Raw genomic sequence first — 23,783 nt, forward strand, 5'->3', positions numbered from 1 at the left:
ATTGCGTCTTTAAACGCGAATCCTCTGAAATATAGTGCACATTCCTTTCCACCGTTCTATTTTCTCTCCGATCAGTTCTCCATCGTAACCACGGAAACGTAATCGCATTAAGAAAGAATATTCCCTTCTCCTTATGTCTCGCGGTTGCATTGATTAATTTTGTCTTCTCGATGACGAGCAAATTCGATAAAAGTGCCGCCCTAATGATTTTCAATTCATTTATCCAGCAGCAACAGCAAATTTATTTCTACCTTACTGTTCGCGGACTGAACATTTGCTTTGAAAGAAGATAATAGAAAAACAATGTAGACTTACTTTATGGAACAAAGGAGTTCTGTGTTATTTGTCAAGAGGACGAGTAGGGGAGACCGGGGCTAATTGATACGTTTTTCAGTTTTTAATATTTTTCATTTTTGTTTGAATTAATTGTTTGATAGCAAATATGCTAAAATATACTTCGGTCCTTCCTCTTTAATATATTGTAAATGAAAAGTTGAGAAAATACGTACAAAATGAATGAAAAAATATTATTTGGACGAAGGTAAAATGTATCAATTTACCCCACTGCGGGGCTAGTTGATACGTTAAGGTGAATGTCCCAATTTGCATTGTAGGGATTAGGAATCTGAGACGAAGTCCTGATTTTCTGTGATTTCGTTTCGATTCACCTAGACCACATAAAGACATTTCCCTCTTGTGTCGCGAGCACATGTCCGGTTCCAAATGACACTTCCGTTTAATTCTCGTCCTTTGAGACCCGCTGTTTTGCATTTGACATCGAATCCCCGGTAAATTTAGCGTTTAAATAAAGAAACTAAAATAACTACGAGCTTCAAATTATCTTTAGATTCATCAAAGAGTAATAAACTTTAAGCCCTCAATTTTGATTAGGTGAAAAAGATGGACTGTAAAAATATTTTTATCATGAATTCGTATAGTACAAAGTGTGAGGTAATATCTAATTGTATCTATTCTGCACAGTTCTCGAACATGTTACCCTAATCAAACATGTCATTATTCTGATCTGATGTATGTAAAGGATTTTCCTGTAAATATAAGTAAATAACTCACAAGGGATGCTCGGCAAGTAGAAAATTAAAAAAAAAATTGAAAAACATTTTACAAAAATGTACTTCAAGTGATGCTGATAACGTAACCATTTTTCGTTTCTAGGGGTGAGAACACCCCCTCAAAGAAATTATAAGTTTTCATATTATAATGAATATCCGCGAAATCAGAAAAGATATCGAAGAAAAGCTTCATTTAAAGTTCTATTGTTCTTAAAATCCTACAACGTGGTTATAACAAAATTTAAAAAAAAAACGGCGATGGGCGTAGATTTTTAAAAAATTATTCTTTTTTCGAAAACTCTTCATCACCATATTGTAGGTATATGTATGTTATGGTTCGAAACCATAAAACTTTGAATTAATTTGTTTTCCGATGTCTTTTACGGTTTTGCAGATATTCCCGATAATATGAAAAATCACAATTTCTTTGATGGGGTATTTTCACCCCTAGGACCGTTTCATTTCCGGAACAATAAATGGTTACGTTATTAGAGTTACTTGAACTACATTTCTACAAAGTTTGAAATTTTTTCTTGAATTTTCAAGTTACCGAACATCCATTATCACAGTGTTTCCCAACCTTTTTCGAGTCACGACATCCTTTTATAATATTCAAAGAACCTGCGACTCCCCCCCCCCCCATATAAGGTAAGTAAAATTTAATAAGGGTGAAGAAAACACATTAAAAATAGGTATTTCAGAATATAATTCTAACTTAATAATATTTAAAAAATAAAAACCGTTACTACCCCCTAGAAAACAGTTCGAGACTGACTTGGGGGTCGCGATCCACCGGTTGGGAATCACTGTATATCAGATGTATATATATATGTATTGGATTGAACGGAAAGGTTTTGTGTTTTGTGCGGGGTACCGCTATCACATCCTATTACATAATTCCTTAGTACTTATTGTTTTTTACTATTTAATCTAGTAGATATTCTATCACGTGCTGTGTTTATAATTATTAGAGACTAGCAAAATACCCCCGCGCTTCGCTTCGGCCCTAAAACATATTATGGACTCCATGAAAACACATTTCACCCCTTTTCACCACCCCCTTAGGGGTTCATTAGGGCAAAATACTGAAATTGGGTTTTAGGAATTTATGTGGGTAACCTTTCGAAGTAAAAACCAAGTTCATATCTAATCGGGCCGAAGAGATTTTAAGAAATCCGTGGAAACACGTTTCACCCCTTTTCACCACCCCCTTAGGGGTTGATCAGGGCAAAATGCTGAATCTAGTTTTTAGGCATTTGTATGGGTAACCTTTGTAAGTAAAAATGATGTTGACATCTAATCGGGCCTAAGAAATAATGAGTCCGAGAAAACATATTTCACCCCTTTTTACCTCCTTCGGGGTGGAATTTAAAAAAATCCCTTCTTGTCGAGCATCTACGTCGCAAAAGGAATATACCTCCGAATTTCATGTTTCTAGGGTCAGCGGTTTGGGCTGGACCGTGAATCAGTGACACAACGATTATGTAAGTATCGATTATAGATGTACCGACTAAGGTTTTGGCCGACTAAAGCCGATTAATCGGCCCCCCAAAAGCCGACTAAGTAGTCGGCCCCCCAAAAGCCGACTAAGCAGTCGGCCATTCGTTTTCGTTGCTACAGTATTTACTCGATAAAAGCTCGCAATTCGCGATTGACAGCGAGCATATAACGTGTAGAGTACACATTTCTCAAATGAATGAATTCTCAATTTCTTCTTTTAGTCCAGGAAACAGCTGTATCACTTGCTTTCGTTTAAATACCAGAAATGGAGGGGATAGCGACGAGCTAATAGCGTAGAGGGCAAGCTGAGCTTAAAACGAGGAAGTACTGTACTTATTTAGTTGGTTTCGCTAAATAATAATTATTATTTCTAATGTTTTATGTAATTATTATGTTACATACAAATATGTAGGTGTAAATAAGTATACTACATATTAAAAAATATTAAAACTATACTAAGGATAGTAAAGAAAGAGCATTGTATATTTATTTCTATGCCAAATCAAGTTAACCGAGTTGTCGGTCAGTAAGTGGTCGATGCGTGTCTAATAATTATACATATTTTGAGTGTTCCCTTTAATTCTTTGTTCTAAACTTCGGTCCGACATGTCAGTTAGTAAAGTCCATACTCAACACGCACTACGTTATGAGTCCCGAAGAGGCACTAGAGTCACAGAAAGAGTAAAAAAGATTTGCGAAGTATATAGCGAATGTGGTGTTAAAGTTCGAATGTGTCAACTGTGGTTTGAATGATGCACCACGTTCTGGGCGACTAAATGCAATAAATAAGGACGATTAAATTTACAGGCTAGGGCTACCTTATGGCCGATTTATATCGACTTATATCACTACTAGAGAACTCGCGATGAAGTTTAACGTATCTCAAACATGTGTCCATACTTGAAACACTCTGTAAGAGTAATGCAGTGTTATCTACTAAAACAAGAACGTAAAAACTTTCCGTTCCACCCAATATATTCTAGCAAGCCAGTCTGCGAGGAGGCGAGAGGGGCGATCTTAGAGAAGAAACGCGGAACGTTCGGCAGAAATCGCGCGACATAATGGATCGCGTACGGTGATGTGGAGCAGGTGGAGGCGCCGCTGGCGTCCATGATCAAAGGCCGGCCCGAATGGGAAATTATAATTAATTAAGGTAATTGGAAATTAGCGACCGATCTTGCTGGTACTAATGGCTCGACCTGCTCTCCTCTTAATCGAGTTAGCAGCCGCTTTTGAGGAGGCCCCGTATCGCTGATAGCCATCCGTGTAATCGTGTTCCTACGGGGGGGGGGGGAGACACGATAGAGCAAGGCTAATAGAATCGTCGTAGACGAGCGTGGTCTCTTCTAAGTCGCCGGGATGCTTACAGGGAGTAGTTGTTGGAAGGTTTGTAAAAGGGAGCGATGGTACGCGAGCGTCAAAGGTGGCTTCGATTTCAGGGCAGGCAAATGCCGGCCCACTGATTCTGAGTCACGGAATTATTGTTGGGGCTAGAAGCTTGAACGAATTTCAGGTAAAAGCTGAATGAAAATATTTTCACCACTTTTGGGCAACAGCTTTGCGGGAAGATAGAGTAATTCGAATGCAATAGGGGATAGAAAGATTGTCTGAACTGGATAAGCAACGGAATATGCGAGCAAAGGAAAAGCTAGCGAAAGGGGGTGGCGAAATTGAGTAGCGGAAAGTGTAAAAATTGCGAAGAAGAAGGAATCTTAGAGTATATGTTGAAGAGATAGTAAGGGTGTAAAAATGGAGGATAAGGACATTGTTGAAGAGAACAAGGGAAGAAGTAAAGAGTGTAAGGGAATGGAGAAAATATGTGTGCTAGAGGTTTTATTGTAAATCAAGATATGCAGAGCCCAAATCTTAAGGGGTTGTGCCTAGTCAGGCGGTCGAAAAGAGGCGAATATTTGTGAATTTTTTTTGAAGAAGCGGAAGCGTATATTTTTACAGAACTTTTTGCGCTTAAAAGAGCAACATTTAAAGAACGTTTGGTAATTTTTTCGTAGAAAAATATTTTCGTTTATAATAAAATAACAAGCGACATCCAAGAAGCATTTTTAAAAATTTGCTTTTGCGGTGAGCATTGGCATTCGGAACCAGATTATCTAAAATCAAAAAACGAAAAAGATTTCGTTAGTATATTAATGTATCCTCAGGTTGACGGAGAGAATTTTCCGAAATATTAGGTTAAAACAAAATGGCGGCTATTTAAATTTGAAATCCTGATTTTTCGCGTGATTTTTGCAGTATCGTGTTGAGAATCACTGTTATAAAAAATTCAGGTCCAATATCATATTTCGTTTCTTTTCTAGGAAATAATAATTCATGTACATGCGAATAATAATATTTTTAACAACTGTATATTAAACATAAATATGGCAACATAGCACTCTAATAATTCGTATCTTTGCATAAAATGCGAAGAGAAGAGACCAACACCTGAAAATTTGTCCGTAGTCTGTAATAAGTTTGTCTGAAATTTAACAGAAATGAAAACCTAAGCTAAGACGTCGGAAAGAAATGAGGTCCCGAGATCACTCAAAGTATGAGATAGAAAATTAAATCCATTTGAACGGCGCAATCTGTTGAGCCGGTGGGTCACCCTTAAATTACTCTTTCGCTTTAATTTCGGCCAATTTCGAGTCCCACGGAGGCTTTCGCGGATAAGAACCTTGAAGTGAAATCTAAATATCTCGGGTCATTTTCCACGAGGTAAATGCCAATTAGCCGACCGGTTAACGCGGTATTACCTGGCTGGAGGAGTGCATTACTTGCTGCATCCCCCATTGCAACAGCGAAATAACGGTTGACGATGTTACGAGGCCCCGCCATGACAAAATCGCAGCACGTTCAAGTGAGAATGTTTCGTGACTGTGAAAAGTAGGGGACATACTTTTCTCTGCGACAGATAATGCTGCAAGTATTTTAATTCCACAACTAATCCTACAATTTATTAATTTTGGAATGTTTTTTTATTTTCTTCAATATAGGGGGATTTGGGGCCCTTTAATGCAAGGGGCACAATGAAACATCAAAATCATCTTGATATCTGTAGGGCATCATCTTATAACCTTATATCATCTACAGTTGTTCCATCCTAAGAAAAACCTCGTTCGCGCAGGGATGATTCTGAGGAGGCGCTGATTGGGCCGACTCCCCACTTAACCGCCTACGTTTTTCTCCGTCTTACCCTCTGTTACCTCTCTGTCAGCCGTTCCGCAACCTGCAGTGTTGACATCGGTCACGTCCCGCCCTTGGAGAAGCAGGGAACCCGGCAGGTAAAGCGCTGCGAACAATCGCCTGCGTCGGGCCCGTAAGCAGTAGTGGGGGGCTGAGCAGATCGCTCACAAAACGGTATGGACGTTAGGGTTTTTCTTAGGATGGATTCAGTATATCAAGATGATAGCTTATAGGGGTCTTGTGATCATGTTTTAAACTTCTAACTGTTTCTAGATATCAAGATAATATTAATTCATTGTGCCCCTTGCACCAAAGTGCCTCAACTTCCCCTACATATTCCTTGCTGGCACTGCTATGGACTCTGCCCGTTTTGAATAAAGGATTATGATTGAAACTTTTTTTTGTATTTATTACCGTACACATGACGTGGGTATTAAAAGTTGAGAAATTGTTTACAGTGGAAAAGGGCGAGAATATTGTTGCGAGCACCGGGTATAGGCCTGTGCATGGCCTGCTGGTGTTCGCAGCCGAATAGAAAAGAAGGTCACCCCTTCAAGAGGACGATCAGGAGGCCGACCAGAAGACGGTCTTGTACCGAACGCCATGGCGTTCGGTCGTACGGGTTGGGCTTGTACCACTGTATAGTGCCTCTCCGAGATATAGTGACTTAGGTGTGCAGTCCCTCAGCGGGGTCTTACCCGACTCTACTACCTCTTGCAGGACTGTATTTAGAGAAGATCGGGACAAAACCGGGGCCCTAGCAGAAAATAAAAGAGAAATTGAAGATACAGTTTATCATTATTAAAAGACATCAATTCAGCTTTGCTACTGGCTATTAAAAATTGTCTCATATTAAATACAAATACATTTTAGTAAGGTTTATGCACTGCATTAGAACAGTAGTGGAGAATTTATGAATCAATATAGTAATTAATCAAAGCTTAATTGATGTATTTTAATAATGATAAACCGTATCTTCAATTTCTGTTTTATTTCTGTTAGAGCCCCGGTTTTGTCCTGGTCTTCTCTAAATACAGTCCTGCAAAAGGTAGTAGGGGGGCACGTTTAGCGACCAGTACCCAGCAGGATGTCGGGTAAGACCTCGCTGAGGGACTTCACACCTAAGTCATCCGAAATATACAGGGTCAGCGTTTTATCCTGCAACCCGCGCTCGCGCGAACTTGTAAAATGGCAACAGCGCCTCACGAACGCATTCCACTACAACCATGCACCGGCCCAGCGGAGAGCTGTCAGCGACCGCTGGACAGCAGTGATGCCCAGAGTTCGGAGGGATTCGGCTCCACTGATGGAGGGGGAAGCACCTACAGGAGCGGTGGTAATGTGTGCGCCAACTGACGCCAGCGCCAAGCTAGTCAAGTGGCCCCAACGCGAAGCCAGCCACTGCCAACCAGCGTTGCCGGGAAATAGGTTGTCGACGCTGGTTGGTCGTGGCTGGCTTCGCGTTAGGGCCACTTGACTGGCTTGGCGCTGGCGTCAGTTCGCGCACACATTACCACCGCTCCTGTAGGTGTTTCCCCCTCCGTCGCTCCTAACTCTGGTGATGCCTGAGAATTTCCCGGCCCAGGTAATCAAGCCGCGCGCTCCACTTTTATGATCGGTTTACCACTCGCACCCCAGATTACTGTAATGAGGTTTGAAAATAAGGTCGACTGATTTCGTACTCGTCTCAATTTAAATTTTTTTAGCTACGACAGGGTTGACCGCGGCGCTATACCCTTGTACGGAGAGATTTTTCGCTACCTGCGTGTAAAAGCCACAATAATGGCGCATCGTTCCAAAAAATGAAACTAACGGAAGCCGCTATAGGCGTGGCGTTGAATAGCTAAAACATGCAGACACAAAAATTCTAGAAAAAAAATTCAAACACCGCTACAGTCAAAGACACGTCCCATTAGCTACCCCTTACGTCTGATCTAGGTATGCACTGCATTAAGGATAAAATCATAAAAAAGAAAATCAGAACAATAGATTCTGAGATCTGCAGAACTAACACATAATTGAATAACAATTTAATTTCTCAATTTCTGAAAGTAACGATACAGAAACAACTAGCCTATTGTTTACCAACACCACGAATTTTAAACACAGCATTAAATACAATATCAAATAAACAGTGTGCAAAAGCTTTTTACAACACTTATGGTTAAAAAATTGATAGAAAAAAAATTAAGTAAATGTAAAGTATTTTAAATTATTTATAGTTCAAAAGTTATACGAAAAAGGCCCAAAAATGTTCAACCCGGGCCGGGAAATTCTGAATAGCTTTTTGCGACGTTAATTTGAAAGAGACCATCCCAAAATTCTCGAAGCTCGGGCATCACTGCTGTCCAGCGGTGGCTAGCAGCTCTCCGAACGCCGGGACGGTGCATGGTTGCAGTGGAATGCGTCCGCGAGGCGCTGTTGCCATTTTACCTGTTCGCGCGAGCGCGGGTTGCAGGATAAAACGATGACCCTGTAGTTGTACAGTGTGTACGCCCGTGTAATTATTTTCTACTCCTTTGAGTCGGGGTGGCCAACGAGGAAACACCCCGGCGCAACAATATTGTGAATATAACGCTGCCAAAAAAAAGACGATGCTATATAGGCATGTACATGTATCTATAAAAGAACATCATAAGCGTTATAAGCAATTTTTTCAAGCACCAACCCAGTATATGTATAAAAAACATAATAACATATTCCAATGTAACTTTCCAATTATTTATACAGGGTGATTCATAAATACATGTCAATACTTCAGAGGGTAAATCTGCGCACTAACATAGTCATATGAACATATCACCAATATACATACCTTAGTTCTAGAGTTCTAGATTAAAGAAAATGTTCTGCACGCCGCACAGTGGGACAAACTGTACTGTCTTGTGCCAAATCGTAGAACTTTTGATAGAAATAAGACAGAGGGGCGAGTCTTTTTCGAGGTTTAAGCTAAGATGTTGTAGAATAAGGCAAAAATATTGAAGAAGTATGATAAACAAGTTTTGACTTTGAAAATCTATGTCAAAGAATCCTGAAGGGCAAGACGAATTCGAATACTGAACTAGTGGGAGTCTATAAATTTATGCACAAATTGCGTGAGCAATAGAAAATTGCCTATGCTACGGAACGCAGTCGAATAATTACGCTGTAAATATTAGGACTTAGTAAAACTTGGCTTCAACAAAAATTTTACGATTTAAAGAAAGCAGATGTTACATCTTATATAATTTCGTTAGTTATAGGAAGAAGTTTTGTCCTAAAACAATTTATCTTTTTAAGAAATAACCATATCTAGTCCAGTTGTACCTACTTTGTATTTTGGAATTGGTTGCACTTTGAACTCGTGAAAGAAATGGACAACTAGGTAAAGATGATAGGTATGACACGCATTTGAGTATTGGACTTCAAGAGCCTCGGAACGATTTTCTATAATTTTTTAACGCTATTATAGCTGTCTATGAAAGTGCAAATCTTGCTAAATTTACATATTTCCCAGCTATAATTATGCCAAGAGCCTTAAAGTGGTAAAAATTTACACATATTCGTTCTTTAAAAATATTTGATAATTAACTAGTTTTATGAAAAACTATTTCTCTGATGGGCTGGCAAACGAGTATAAGTCAGAATTATTAGTTTTGCAGGAAGACACTTAGGATATTCAAAATACTATGTAAGATCAGGTGTTAAATTTTGGACGTGAAAATTGCTAATATATAGTTAAAAGAAACTTTTATTTTTAATTTCGATTTACAAAAAAAAAAATAATAAAAAACTGTTTAAGCTTGACTTATACTCGTTTGCCCGCCCACCAGAGATTAATAAGCTTCGATGGGAAATATTTTATTCACTTACCACCACCGTTTTTGTAGCAAAGGTAAGGGAATCTCCACACATTGGCGAGGTCCACAGCAAATCCGATGACCGATAAAAGGAAGTCGACTTTGCCGGACCAAGTCTCCCTACCATCGGCCACGGCCTCCAGCTTCGCCGGATTCTTCACCACCCTCGACGACATGTCTTTCTTTCCTGCAAGCGATTGATCAATTAATCCCCGACTTCTTAGCAAAACTTTGTCAAAGGCATCTGCTAAGAGCGTAACTCCATAGCCATTGTTACAACATAATGGAACATCACTGATTCGTTGTTGTAGTGTTAGAATCTGGGCGAGAAACTCGCGAACCGCTTGTATTTTAATAATAGTAAAACGATAATATTTCATAATTTTAAAAATATGTTTTCCTATACGTGTCTAAGCGCAGCGTCAAGGAATTCAAAGTCGATTTCCCCGAAAACGAAGCGCGATATCAAAAAATGTTACCGCTTCTTTTTAGGGGTTGAAAACAGTTATAGTATCAGTTTCGGTTCCCGAAACATTTATGAGAACTGTTCTGGCCTACATCGGTTTCGATTCCAGTTCTACAGAACCGATGTTATATCAGTTCCGCGACGGTTATACCTATATCAGTTATACAGTAAACTCTCGCTATGGGCTGGGCTCACCCCTAACTTCAGGCATGGAAGCTCGGCCACCGGCTCGCGCGATTGCACGACTAATCATCGCTGCCGGACAATTTTAATCGCGGTCAGGGAACGCACTCCAGGAATCTCCGTTATGAAACGCGGCAACAGGATCGAGATTCATCGAGCGGACAGGGGTATCTCGATCGAGTGACAAGCGTAATAGGGTCCTCGTTCAGCGACGGATTTCCCTTTAACGGGGCGCGTCTAAAAAAATCGCTAATCCCCCGCCAATGCAGTTATTATATATAATTATACGGGGTGTGGGGGATGACGGGGGAGGGGAGGGAGAGGAGAGGGTGGCGCGAGGAATGGCAGTTGGGGAGGGCGGAGGAAGAGAGAAAAGGGGGTGGTCGAGGCGCGCACGGGCGCGGCCGCAGTCGCGATCGCGATCGCGTGTGTAATTTGGCGACGACAAGTTATCGATAGCCCTTCAGGCGACAACGCTTAAGCCCCCGAGCGAGGCTCATTGTGCCTCTGTGACGGGTTACGGACAAACAGCGTATATTTCAAAGGCGGCTGCGGCATCGGCCTCGAGGGGGCTCTTGACGAGGGGTTTTCTGTCACACGCACTGATCCACGCTTGTCTATGGATCGACCCGATTAATTGATATTCGGCAGTTATCGCCCGAACCGCGATGGAATACTCTCTGCACAGGTGCGATGAAAAATGCCGCCACCAAGTCATCGGTCAGCTCGGGCTCAAGTTAGGTTTTTTTTTGGACCGCCGTCGCTGACGCTGTTTGACGAAATATGACGATCTCGTTTTTCCACCTGTCCCGCGTGAGCCGCTGTAGCTTAGCGTCTCGAATAACTCTTTAATTCTTCGCGTGAGGCAAAGGGGTATGGGAATAGTGCGCTCCGTTCAAAGGGGTGCGTCGAACGACGGGATGGAATTTCTTTTGTAAATCCTGGTTTGTTTCTAGGATTTTAAGGATACCTTGCAGAGACCAGAAGTAATAGATACTTTTTTTTTAATTTTTTTGAAAAAAATCATTGAGAAAAAGTTAATTTTTATTTAAATGCGAGGCAGTGTTCATTAAATACTGCATCAATTTTCCGAAAGATAAAGGGATTAAAATGTATTCAGATTTATTTGTTTTGGTTACTGATAACCAGTATTGTCAACGGAATTATTTTTTGGTCACTAATAACCATTATTGACAAGGGAAATATTTTTTGGTCATTAATAACTGTTATAGACGACGGAAATTGTTTTCGGTTACGAATAACCATTATCGATGACCAGATTTTTTTCTGGTTACGAATAACCATTATCGATGACCAGAATTTTTTTTTGGTTACGAATAACCATTATCGTTGACGAGAATTTTTTTTCGTTAGGGTATAACCAATATCTATTGCGGAAATTTTATTTTGGTTACGGCGAAAAAAATATATAATGCGGAATTTTTTTTGGTTAGGTATAACCAATGAATTTTTTTTGTATAGTCTCTTAAGACAGCGTACTAAAGGTAGGCAATAACAATTTTTTATGAAAACTGTAAATTATTCCTGAAAAAAATTCTTAAAAATGGCTTACTTCTCCGGCCGTCACAGTGGTGTTACCCCTTAAAACAGAAACGCTCGGACACCTATTTACTTATTTTCGACATAGACCCATCGTGCCAAGGCTCGTCAAAATCTGTGTCTACCACATGGTGTCCTCCCCTTGTCAGTAGAAAACGATTAATTCGTTTATAAAGCAATACTGTAAGAAGCACCGTGGTGTCCAAATGTTAATGCGAGCCACTCGAAGTGCAGTAATTCATACCACTTTGAGTGGGGCAAATGGCACAAGAACTGTTGCATCAGTGTAATCACATTTCCGACATATATTTTGTAGAACGAGAAACGATACTAATCATGGGATAACCTGATAAAAAGCACTGCACCGACGCGCAATTAGATTCAATCTCGCAGACGTGCGAACGAGCGAGTTACGAAACAACGGCTTGCCCGAGAGGCAATTCTGATAATTCTGAGGCACGCACCCGGTCTGAGAGGCCACTGAGAAATCCAGAGAAACGCCTTGTTGGGACTAATTGTAAGGTGAACGAATCGAAGGTTGTAGGATATAAATGGTGCCACGCGAATGCGATCAAGTGAGAGACAGGAGGGATGCAGGTGCGGGGCTAGGTATTTTAAGTAACACACAAAATTGCTGTGTTAATTAATTTGTCGTTGAAGAAGTTGTTGGAGCTTCGACAGATATTATAAAACATACAAGACGAATTACTTCGATCACGCTCCTATTCTTCTTACTGCATGTCAACTTTAAAGTTCGCCTTTCTTCTTCACTGATGCCTTTTATTTTACTTCACTTCTTAATTCTGTAGCTTTACAAATTTTTTCTTCTGATTAAACTCGTTACAAACCTATTTCATCTTCACTGATGCCTTTTATTTTACTTCACTTCTTAATTCTGTAGCTTTACAAATATTTTTCTTCTGATTAAATTCGTTACAAACCTATTTCTTCTTCAGTGATGCCTTTTATTTTACTTTACTTCTTATTTCTCTAGCTTTACAAATTTTTTCTTCTGATTAACTTCGTTACGAACCTATTTCTTCTTCACTGATGCCTTTTATTTTACTTCACTTCTTATTTCTCAACCTTTACAAATACTTTTCTTCGGATTAATTTCGTTATGAACCTATTTCTTCTTCACTGATGCCTTTTATTTTACTTCACTTCTTATTTCTCTACCTTTACAAATACTTTTCTTCTGATTAACTTCGTTAAAAACCTATTTCTTCTTCACTGATGCCTTTTATTTTACTTCACTTCTTAATTCTGTAGCTTTACAAATATTTTTCTTCTGATTAAATTCGTTACAAACCTATTTCTTCTTCAGTGATGCCTTTTATTTTACTTTACTTCTTATTTCTCTAGCTTTACAAATTTTTTCTTCTGATTAACTTCGTTACGAACCTATTTCTTCTTCACTGATGCCTTTTATTTTACTTCACTTCTTATTTCTCAACCTTTACAAATACTTTTCTTCGGATTAATTTCGTTATGAACCTATTTCTTCTTCACTGATGCCTTTTATTTTACTTCACTTCTTATTTCTCTACCTTTACAAATACTTTTCTTCTGATTAACTTCGTTAAAAACCTATTTCTTCTTCACTGATGCCTTTTATTTTACTTCACTTCTTATTTCTCTAGCTTTACAAAAATTTTTCTTCTGATTAAATTCGTTACAAACCTATTTCTTCTTCACTGATGCCTTTTATTTTACTTCACTTCTTATTTCTCTACCTTTACAAATACTTTTCTTCTCATTAACTTAGTTACGAACCTATTTCTTCTTTAATTGAAAAGTCCTTTTAGAAAACACTGTAAGTGCCAAAAAATCAAATTCAATACTATATTATTACCATTGCCACTTAAAACATATTCCGATACATTTTTTTTTTAATTTTTGCACTTGCAGTGTTTTCTACAAGGATTCTTCAATTGCGTAGTAGCGAATGTGCAAAGTGTTTGTCGCGAGAGTAACCTGCTTATGTTAATCGAGATAGTTTTTTTTGCGAAAAATTGTGCAAATAAAAGTATCAATTTTCAAGCAATTTTTCTGTCCTAATAATTTTGCAACTCATGAATCTGTAGCTAAAACATCCAGCATTTCCCAGGCTTCTAATGATAAAAGACATTCAAATTTGCAAGTATAGCGTGGCGTTTTCCAATCAGTCCAGATTTCTCATTGCCTCAGTTAAGCAGAACTATATATGTTATGTTTAAATACCAATTAGTGTACTTTGTCGTATAAATTGCACAATTATTAATTTTCCCATTGCAATCTCCAAGGAAGAAGTACCTAGGTGCATTTGGTATCCAAACTTAAAAAAGCTTACAAGAAGTACTCGCGAAGTGTCTCACGCATTCTCATATTCACCGAATAAACAAAATGAGGAGGCACATTTTGTTGTCTGCAGAGCTCAAGTTGAACAGTCAAATATTGCCAATCAAGCAAATGCATAGTTTTAATACTTTGAAGATTTATTGTAAAGGAAATAATAAATTCGTTAAACTGTTAAGAAATTATTAACGAATTGTTGAAGACTTGCCAGAAAGGTTGCAGTAAATTCGCACAATGAATATGATAATGGGAACCATAGAAGAAACGATACTTATTTAAATTACAAAGGCACTGTTGCTTAAATTACAATAATCTGTTGCTAATTTCTTTCAGAGACGTTAACAACTGTTTCAACAATTTTGCCTCATTCGCCACATTTTTTCCAAGAAAAAATCTCCTCTCTTGGAAGAATCGTGCCTAACAAAACCTTTCGATTTTCCGCAAACACCACGCTTGTGACGAGAATCAATTTAATACATGCGATAAGTGTATCGAAAGGGAAATAGGCGATGAGCCACGAGACTAAGGATAATCACTGAAAACCGCAAACGACCGTGAAAGCTAAGAGTACTTGTGGACGCGACTCGCACATCTGCGACATCAAATCTGCATAAGCAGTTGCGCCAATTAAATTTATCACAAATCCTCGAATCTTCGGAATTCAAGTTCACAATTTCCTTTCTGTCTCTTTCTTCTGAACTTTCAATCATCCATCAATAAATCTTGAATGAAACGATAAGCCTGCTTGAACGACGTAAATATTCTCTATGAATCATTTTCCACCTCGTATCGATTACAAGGAATGGAATAAAAAACAGTTCGATCTCCCAGGACTGATTTTTAGAGTCACTTCGGAAAACGAAAAAGATAGCAGATTACTTATTAAGATCGCCTCGATGTAATTCCAAAGTTTCATAAATTTTTCAATTTTCGAGTTTAAAATTTCCCCTTCTCGGTGACGTTACCTTAAAAATTAGATCGCGAAGAGTGACCTGGGCATGTCACGTCACTGGCAAATATTATCAGCATTTGATGCCACATTAAACCACTACCGAAGGGTACTAGGCAGTCGTTTTGTCGAAAGTGAAGCATTTCGTTTTCATTTAATTACAAAGAAATAATTTGCAGCTGAGACTTCTTCTTTAACACAATGTTTATTAACATCATAAGCTTTAAAAAAATCACGTTTGTTTGGTGAAAAATATGCATTATACGCTACAGATGGATCATTAAAGAAGCACTTTAAAAAAAACTTTTTTTGTTTTGCAGTGATAACTAATAAGTTAATAAAACCTGTTATTCTGAATGAAAAGAAGCTAAAACCTCATCATATCTACAGAAACGCTCCCTTATTTAAAAAATCACCATTTCGTAGCTGTCATTTTCATAATTATGCTTATTTTCAATGCTGAACCAGAGGTATTCTGAAGTAGAATTTAGAAGCAAGTCACTAAATTTCGTTTCATTTCGTTAAAGTCGCTGCAAAAGAAAATAAACTTTTTTAAAAAGACTGTTTAATGATCCATGTGTAGTGTCATCTATAATGCATATTTTTGGCGAAAAACACATGTTATTTTAAACCTTATTATGTTAATAAACATTGCGTCAAAGGACAAGTCTCACAAGGGATGATCCCGAACCCGGATAATTAAAAAAATTCCGACACTTTGTGAATATGTAGGAGATTTCCTCCCGATTACAACGCAATTTTTGTTTGCTGCCCAAATTCACTCGAAGGGGGTGAAATTAACCCCTGAAAATTCGGCTATTTCCAGATTTCGTGTTATAACTCGCGAACTGTAAGAGATAGAAAAAAAGTTTCAAGACAAAATTTACTTCCTTTAATTAGATCTAGCATTTGGTAAAAAAAAATATTTTACAGTTCACGAGTTATAACACAAAATCGGAAATTCAGGGGTCAATTGCACCCCCTTAGAGTGAATTTAGGTAGCAAACAAAAATTTGTTTTACCAAATGCTAGATCTACTTAAAAGAAGTAACTTTTGTCTTGAAACTTTTTATCCATCTCATACAGTTCGCGAGTTATAACACAAAATCTGAAAATAGCCAAATTTACAGGGGTTAATTTGACCCCCTTCGAGTGAATTTGTGCAGCAAACAAAAATTGCGTTGCAATCAGGAGGAAATCCCCTACATATTCAGAGAGCTTCCGAATTTTTCGAATTTCCGAGTTCGGGATGTTCCTATGTCAGGTTCAACGTATTCCTTGGTAATTAAATTGCAAAAGCAATGCTTCATTTTCGACAAAAACGGCTGCTTAAGTGGTACCCTGCAGAAACGTACAGTGAAGGAAGCTCTACTTGTACAGAACCAGATAACTTCCCTCGCAACGCTGAAGCATACGGTTAATTCGTCTCATCCTCGAGAGTATATTCTTATCGTGCGCTCTACTTACCGAGGAGACACGGCCAGAACGATTAACGAACGAGACTGCCGACGCTGCGACTTTGCGAGATGCCGCGGCACTGACCGCGGGCCCCTTCGGTCCACGCGACTCCGTCGACGAGAACCCGCCACAGGGTCAAAAGTACCTCGAAACTCGTGTCCGTCAGACCCATTCCCGCGTCACTAGCCCGGCTGCGGAATGCTGCTATCCCTCCGGACGCGACGATCAACCCCCGAGGCGAGCAGCAGCTTAAACGAACTTGTTGTCGCCCGAAAGGTACAGCGGGGGTCGCGCGTATTTCCTTCCCGTCGTCTTCCTTAGTTCTTACAGGCGTCACGAGATCTCTGGATACCGAATCACGTGGATATCGCGCGGATCTACGGTCGGTCTTCCTTACGCGCGCTTTTTCGGATCGTTACGACAGGGCGGCCCGCGAGAGTTGCCGTCGCAAGAACGAACGGTATGCCCCTCTGCAGACAGAGCTCGCAAGCGGAGCGCACATCGGTGACGACAATGTCCCATCGGAGAACATGCGAATTCAAAAAGGGGAACCGCGCCGCAAAGGTTCGAAAGAGTGAGTGAGGAACTCTGCCCTGCGGGGGTAGGTATATACACGCTGCGGTCATGTGACGCCGCGCCGAGGCACGTGACGCGAGGACGGGGCCAATCGCTGTGCGCGGGCTTCTGCGGCCGACGAAAAGGCGCGCGCATCGCTCTTTCGGCTCCGAGCGAAACGATTCTTCGCAGGTAGGAGTATAATGCGGTGAAACAGATGCCATTAGGATTGTAGTGGTTTGATGGGCTTGCGAAGTCTTTCTGCTATTGTACTGTTGGATCCAAGAAGGCCAGAAGTGTCAAAAGTCAGTTCCGAGGAAAGTGCCTGTAAACATGACGAAGTTAGATATTTCTTGTACATACACTGCCCGAAATTACCATAAAGCCACTGTGTTTATTGATAAAATCTTATACTTATTCCATACTATTGATAATTTTGTGTAACATACCATTTTGGCAGAGTTAAAAAACAGCATATAGATCGGTTGGAATAATAGAAGTAACATTTCTTTTAAAAAAAACGTAAAAATAGAATTTAACAAGGAACAAAGTGCGAAATATCTATAAAGCCACTGGCTTTTTAAATAAATAAAATCAAAATTAACCATAGTTCATTTCTTTATCCTTCCGAGTACAGCCTTATTGGAAATATGGTTACAACTATGGTTTATTGAGTACAAAATTCATAAAGATTGCTCAATTTTTCGGCCGGATGACCAGAGTATGTACTCCCTTAAGTGTCTGCCTAGACTAGACTGTCTTATGTTAATAGTAACCTACTACGAGCTGATTAACCGGCTCTTTCTAGAATTTAGAAACCGTTCTCTCGCGGTAAGTATGGATTACAGTAACCTTCCTTGGTTAACCAGCTTCGGGTTAGGGTACAGCGCGGGTTACAATCCCTGCTTTATAGCGATGTGTGCCGCTTGCGTGGACAAAAAAATGCGTTACATGTACAATAAGCTGTGTAATTGAAAGCGAAACGTTTGTATCAGTTTTCGTAAAACACGTTGCGAAATCCTGGCGTGCCAGTGAAATTTTATACAACGCGCCATCTTCACACTGTTACTCGGGAAAATGGGAATTTTTACAAAAGTCTTGTGTTCCGCATCCCTCACAATAAAATAATAAAGTATATGTCAGCTTAGCGATAATGGCGTAGCTAGAATTAGGGTGGTAGCTTTAAGTAGTTTATAGTATTATTCTCAAGTCCCTTAGGAATAAGTTTTCTTCTATACATTGTCTTCCCCTGACGGGACTCGGTCCTTGCATATTTTTGTACCTGGTCGACAGTCGATCACAAAACATCAAACAAAAGGGTCATAAACCCCCACCGTCGGTAGACATTCAGAAACTCGGCTAAGGTGATCCACAAAACCTTTCCCCTTTTATAACTCCCCTGAAAATGTAAGGGTGGTTCCCTATCTTCAAAATCCAACCAGTTACAAATGACAATTCGTAGCTTTCCTCACGAGTGCAAGACTTTCGAAAAGTCAGTTAGCATCTTAAGTCAACGCAGAACGATCAACGCGAATCCGTCAACGCATTACGGTTAGCATAATACAGGTCATCCGCAAAACATTCTTCAGTATTTACTTGTCCATTCCGTTTATTTGGTGAGGTCGAGTCTCTTGGAAGTTACGCGCGGAAACTTGTATATTAGTCCACTGGAATTAGGATCTGTCTTCGGAATAAATCCCAGCAAGTTAAATATTGGTATGGGCCTTTATTTTGTCGTTTTAAATAATATGTCAAAAGTCCCTCAGGGGATACTGTACTTCTAACAAAATGAGGCGCATATCGATACAATTTTACTGAAATTTCGATTTTTGTACAACATATCATCTAAGCTAAACGGTCACAATATTTTCTCAACACTTATTAACACTTTTTCAAATAAGGTATATATTTATAAAACACATACGAATGTTATTAAAAAGTGATTACTACATAGATATGTACATAATTGTATATGTATAAAAAGAATATGTAAGATATCATTACCGCATAAAAATATGGGCTTGTGTCGACGTATTCATTCGTATGTACACCTTTTATTACTCTAGTCATATTTCAATTAACTCCTTCGGCGCGACATTGGTGCAGCACAGTTCATTCTTGAAACTTTCATAAGACACTTCATAATAGCTAGTTTACTATGCGACGGCTTCTTATTTTATTCTCGTTTATGAATGAAGCACCAGCGTCACATAAATATCCGTTACGTTATAGTTAATTATTATCTCGAAACAACTATGAAAAACATTACTTACTCTTATAATAGTATCGTCTATGTTATCCCCTGTCTTCTTGTTGATATAATACTGATGCTTACAATATAAAGAAAAGTAGTTGCGGGACGGAATTTTCAAGTGCTCGCTCGATGAGCATTCTTGATAGTGTGTGGGTGCCTTTAGTATTGTCAGCACCTATTCGTAATAGCCGCCGGGCCATTTGAAAATTCTGCAAAATAAATAGAATTTGTTTTATTTTATATGCTTGTACTCAGAGGTAGGCAAAATTTGTATTTAAATAAAAATTCCGAATGATGAATAAAAATTAAAGGAATTATTCGTCATGTGTCGAATAAAGTTATTATTTTTATTCGACGGATAAAGTAAAATTTTCAACTTTGACTTTAACTTTATTCGTCGTCGAATAATTTTTTGGCGTGCGTCCGAGCCGCCGAGAACCATCATTGAGCGATACTACTAATTGTAACGCGCGCGCCAGGCCTTAACACCCGGTCCGCGGTGGTTCGAATGCGCGCCCAAGAAGTATACGATGTCGAATAAAGTAAAAGTTGAAGTTGAAAAATTTATTCGACGCTGAAGTTGAAATTTCATAAAAAAATTAAGTTTATTCGTCGAATAATCGAAAGTTAAAGTAACTTTTACTCAATCTGTTATTTAAATAATTTTTTATTTAGTTAATCCTCAACTCTGCTTATACTGTATCAACTAATATGTAATTTCTAAGATTTCAATACTAATAAAAAGTAGATTAAGATGCTATTAATCAGCTATTAACCCTCTGAGTACCGTGGAAGTAGTAAACAAACATGATCGTAGAATTTCCACCTACAACATGCGTGTAACAGTGAAACTTTAACACTGAAAGGGTTAATACTAGACTTTCAATATATTATATCGAAAGAATGATATTTCAGTTACCTTTAAGGCAGTCATTTAGCTCAAGTTCGCCAAACTTCGACGAATTTGCTACCGGTGATAGGAATGCCTAGAATGTCCTTTATCTGGCTGGTCGCGATGATAATCGCTGCTGCCGATGTGAAGCCGACCGAAACCGGCCCCGATATGAAGTCTAACAGAAACCCTGATAAAAGAAGATATGGGAGAATTTATTAAATGCACTTACATTAGTACTTTCAACACTTTCGTGTATTACATGAAGGCACGTTAGAAAACTTGTGTGCTAATATTAAATAAATTATTAGATTCTACAAAGGTATTCTTCCTGTATGAATCACACAGAGTTATATAACACTGTAATATACGATGTCCAAAAATAAATGGTGCAGTACAAGTGGTGGTGATTCTTTTCGATAGAATTAGTCGAAAATGTGGAACAAGATTTATTTATAAGGAGCCTTCGATCATTACCTTATCGATTTCGATTTTTTTTTCCTCTTATTGATTAGTAAATTGACAAGGATACTGAATCAAAGAGATGCAAGGAAATGTACTTAATTAAAGTAAATTTTGCGTAGTTTTTTGAAAAAATAATGTAACTAGTTGTAAATTACTATTTCCTTACAAAGGAAATCTTCTTCTTTTGAGATGTTATTTACTTTGGAGCACCTTATCTATTTTAAACAACATAATAATATTTATATTAAAAGTTCAATATCGTTTGCAAGCTGACACAGAGAAACTGGACGAACTCTAATTTAAGAATCTTCAATGATGTAATTACCTAATCGTAATATTCCCATCAGCAAACACACGCAGCCAGATACGAAGGTTAAAAGGACCGCAAATTCGGGACCCAAGTCGGATTTTTGTAATGTTTCTCTAGTTAATATCCCGATAATCGCTGTTGGTCCAACTGGCACATCTTTGCAAGATCCTAGTATGGTGTAGACGAAGCAAGCCATGAAAGAAGAATACAAGCCGTACTGCAAAAAAAAATGTTTTCAATTGTTAAGGTTTTTTTTTAGTATTACTCTACTTTCTTAGCAGTTATCAAGCTTAACATCAAATGTGAATTTTAATCATTGAAATGATACTGCTGGAACGACACAAGAAGTGTCTGTTGCCTTAGACAGAATTATGAAAATTTATTCTTCTTGGTGATGAAAATTTGAACAAAAGAACGAAACTAATTACCACTTAAATCGAGAAATTATTGCTAACAAATTACTAAACTTTGAATTATATTTATGTAGAATCGTGGGGATCTAGATCTTCTGAATTTCAAAACCACACGTTCCAATGTCAATTAATAAACGTACAAAGTTTGGAATTATAATACTCAATACTTTTCTTTTAAAAAATTCCCCCAAATTTGCCTTAATTTCATAGCGTCAAACTAGAGAGATCCCTTAAACGAAGTAACAGCCTAGCAACATTTTATTCCTGAACTACGAAACTGGTCCACGGAGGATTTGCAAAGGTGAACGAATGTTAATGTCCTTACCTGTAAAGGAAGTCCTGCAACATTCGCGTAAGCTATTGCTTGTGGTATAACAGTTAGGCCTACGGTAATACCAGCAACCAGATCACTTGCTATGTAGTCCTTGCGATACGTTTGCGACCACGCTACAATGGGCACCCTTTTGTACAGTAACTTTTTCCAGCAAGTCTTTTTGATCCTCTGGTACAGATATTTCCTTCCGAGCGTGCACAGGATATTCTTTTCTGGACTGTGTGCAACTGAAACAAATTTCACGGACGATTGTATATGTATACTTCTTTACTTCTTTTTTAATACAACTTTTATGAGATGATATAATAAGAATTGCTAGTGAGTTACTAGGATTCTAATTTGATTTGTGGATCCACGAGGCTTCGGGGAAATTTGTCCTTTTTGTGAAACAGAGTTATTTAATTTCTTTTAAATTCATCAATATTATAATGAATTTCATTCATAATGAATCACTGAATTAGTGAAACCTGAAACTCACCATCGTTGTTTACAGCTTCGTCGTCCTTGCTGCAAATGTCGATGCTGGACAGCCCGTTGTCCAGGTGGCTAGTCTTATCAGGATTATTGTCGTAGCTGTTAAGTGGATCTTCGAAAGCGGCGTTGCTGTAGCCGGTCAGCCAGACCTGCTTCCCCGTTTCTAGGTCGAATTCTTGGATGTTGTACTTCGACATGTTCGTTGCAGAATATGACGTGTCGGATAAAGGAGTAAGTTTGGGCCAGTCTTTTTCGATCTGGTGGAGGGACAGTGGTGGTCTAGGGTAGCTAAGCTGCTGTACAAGTTCCGTTCAGACAGACTCCATCTTTACGACCCTGAAAAAATAAAAATACACAAATTGAAGTTATTCTTTAAGCTTTGCTTTAGCTAAACATTGAAGCTAAATATGATGTAATTTAATAGTTTACAGAACTATTCCCACCCACTATAAACACCTACAAACTACTTTCTATATATACATAGTCCAGTGATATTAGACGGAAATTTCGGGCAGCAAACAAAATTGCGTTATACTCAGGGGGACATCCCCTACATATTTACAGAATTTCATAATTTTCTGAATTTCCAGGTTCGAGATCTTTCCTTGTCAAAAGTATTGGGGTTGAAACTTAGTAACCCGACATACATGAAAATAGTTACTCCTACGACAAAAACTCATAACACTTTTTTTGTAGAGAATTTCCTAAGCTATAAGATTCATAATAACTCTTTTTATCGGAAAACTGCCAGATAACGAGATATTCGCGAAAAACTATTATTTTTTTCAACCCTCTCTCAAATTTTGGGATTTATTTATTCCGAAGACAGATCCTACTTCCACTGGACTAATATACAAGTGTTCGCGCGTAACTTCGAAGAGACTCGACCTCACCAAATAAACGGAATGGACAAGTGAATACTGAAGAATGTTTTGCAGATGACCCGTTGGTCGGAATTGCGATTTCAACTGTCTTATGCTAACCGTAATGCGTTGACGGATTCGCGTTAACCGTTCTGCGTTGACGGAAGATGTTGGCTGACTTTTCGAAACTCTTGCACTCGTGAGGAAAGCTCGAACAACTGAGTAGGCGGTTACGAATTGTCATTTGTAATTGGTTGGATCTTGAAGATAGGGAACCCCCCTTACATTTTCAGTGGAGTTATAGAAGGGGAAAGGTTTTGTGGATCACCTTAGCCGGGCCGAGTTCATGAGTGTCTACCGACGGGGGGGGGTTTATGACCCTTTTGTTCGATGTTTCGTGATCGACTGTTGACCAGGTACGAAAATATATTTGTATACCAGCAATTTAGAGTTTTTATGTAAAGCTTATATTATAGAAATGAAGGGGATGCCCAGGCTTGGATAGAATTGAAGGGGACGCACAGGCTTGGATGGATAGAAATGAAGGGCATGCACAGTGTTGAAGTTAATGTTTCAGTACTTTAACAAATGTATATTCATCTGTGATCTTGTACTACATTTTAAGATGCCACTTCCGCTGCAGCGAGCGTGCAGCAAACGGAGATTTTCAGAGGCGAA

At 38.8% G+C, this 23,783-nt stretch overlaps 2 protein-coding genes across 2 annotated transcripts in view; both read right to left on the bottom strand.

The window, feature by feature from the left end:
- Nucleotides 1-16,807, bottom strand: part of Dat (Sodium-dependent dopamine transporter) — a 42,340-nt gene extending 25,533 nt beyond the window's left edge. The window contains exons 1-2 of the mRNA XM_076812578.1: nt 16,555-16,807; nt 9,606-9,779 (exon numbers count right to left, since the gene is read on the bottom strand). Coding sequence (XP_076668693.1) covers nt 9,606-9,768 — 163 coding nt within the window. The 5' untranslated portion in view covers nt 9,769-9,779; nt 16,555-16,807. The remainder of the gene's footprint in view (nt 1-9,605; nt 9,780-16,554) is intronic.
- Nucleotides 16,808-17,323: 516 nt separating this feature from the next.
- Nucleotides 17,324-22,453, bottom strand: LOC143368819 (uncharacterized). Its single transcript, XM_076811920.1, has 5 exons — nt 22,247-22,453; nt 21,760-21,995; nt 21,037-21,238; nt 20,309-20,436; nt 17,324-17,425 (listed from the first exon to the last, which is right to left on the bottom strand). Exons 1-5 carry the CDS (start codon nt 22,437-22,439, stop codon nt 17,324-17,326), a joined length of 861 nt encoding a protein of 286 aa, XP_076668035.1. The 5' UTR covers nt 22,440-22,453.
- Nucleotides 22,454-23,783: the final 1,330 nt, after the last annotated feature.

The sequence above is a fragment of the Andrena cerasifolii genome, chromosome 5 (assembly GCF_050908995.1).
Source record: "Andrena cerasifolii isolate SP2316 chromosome 5, iyAndCera1_principal, whole genome shotgun sequence".
NCBI classification, from domain to species: Eukaryota; Metazoa; Arthropoda; class Insecta; order Hymenoptera; family Andrenidae; genus Andrena; species Andrena cerasifolii.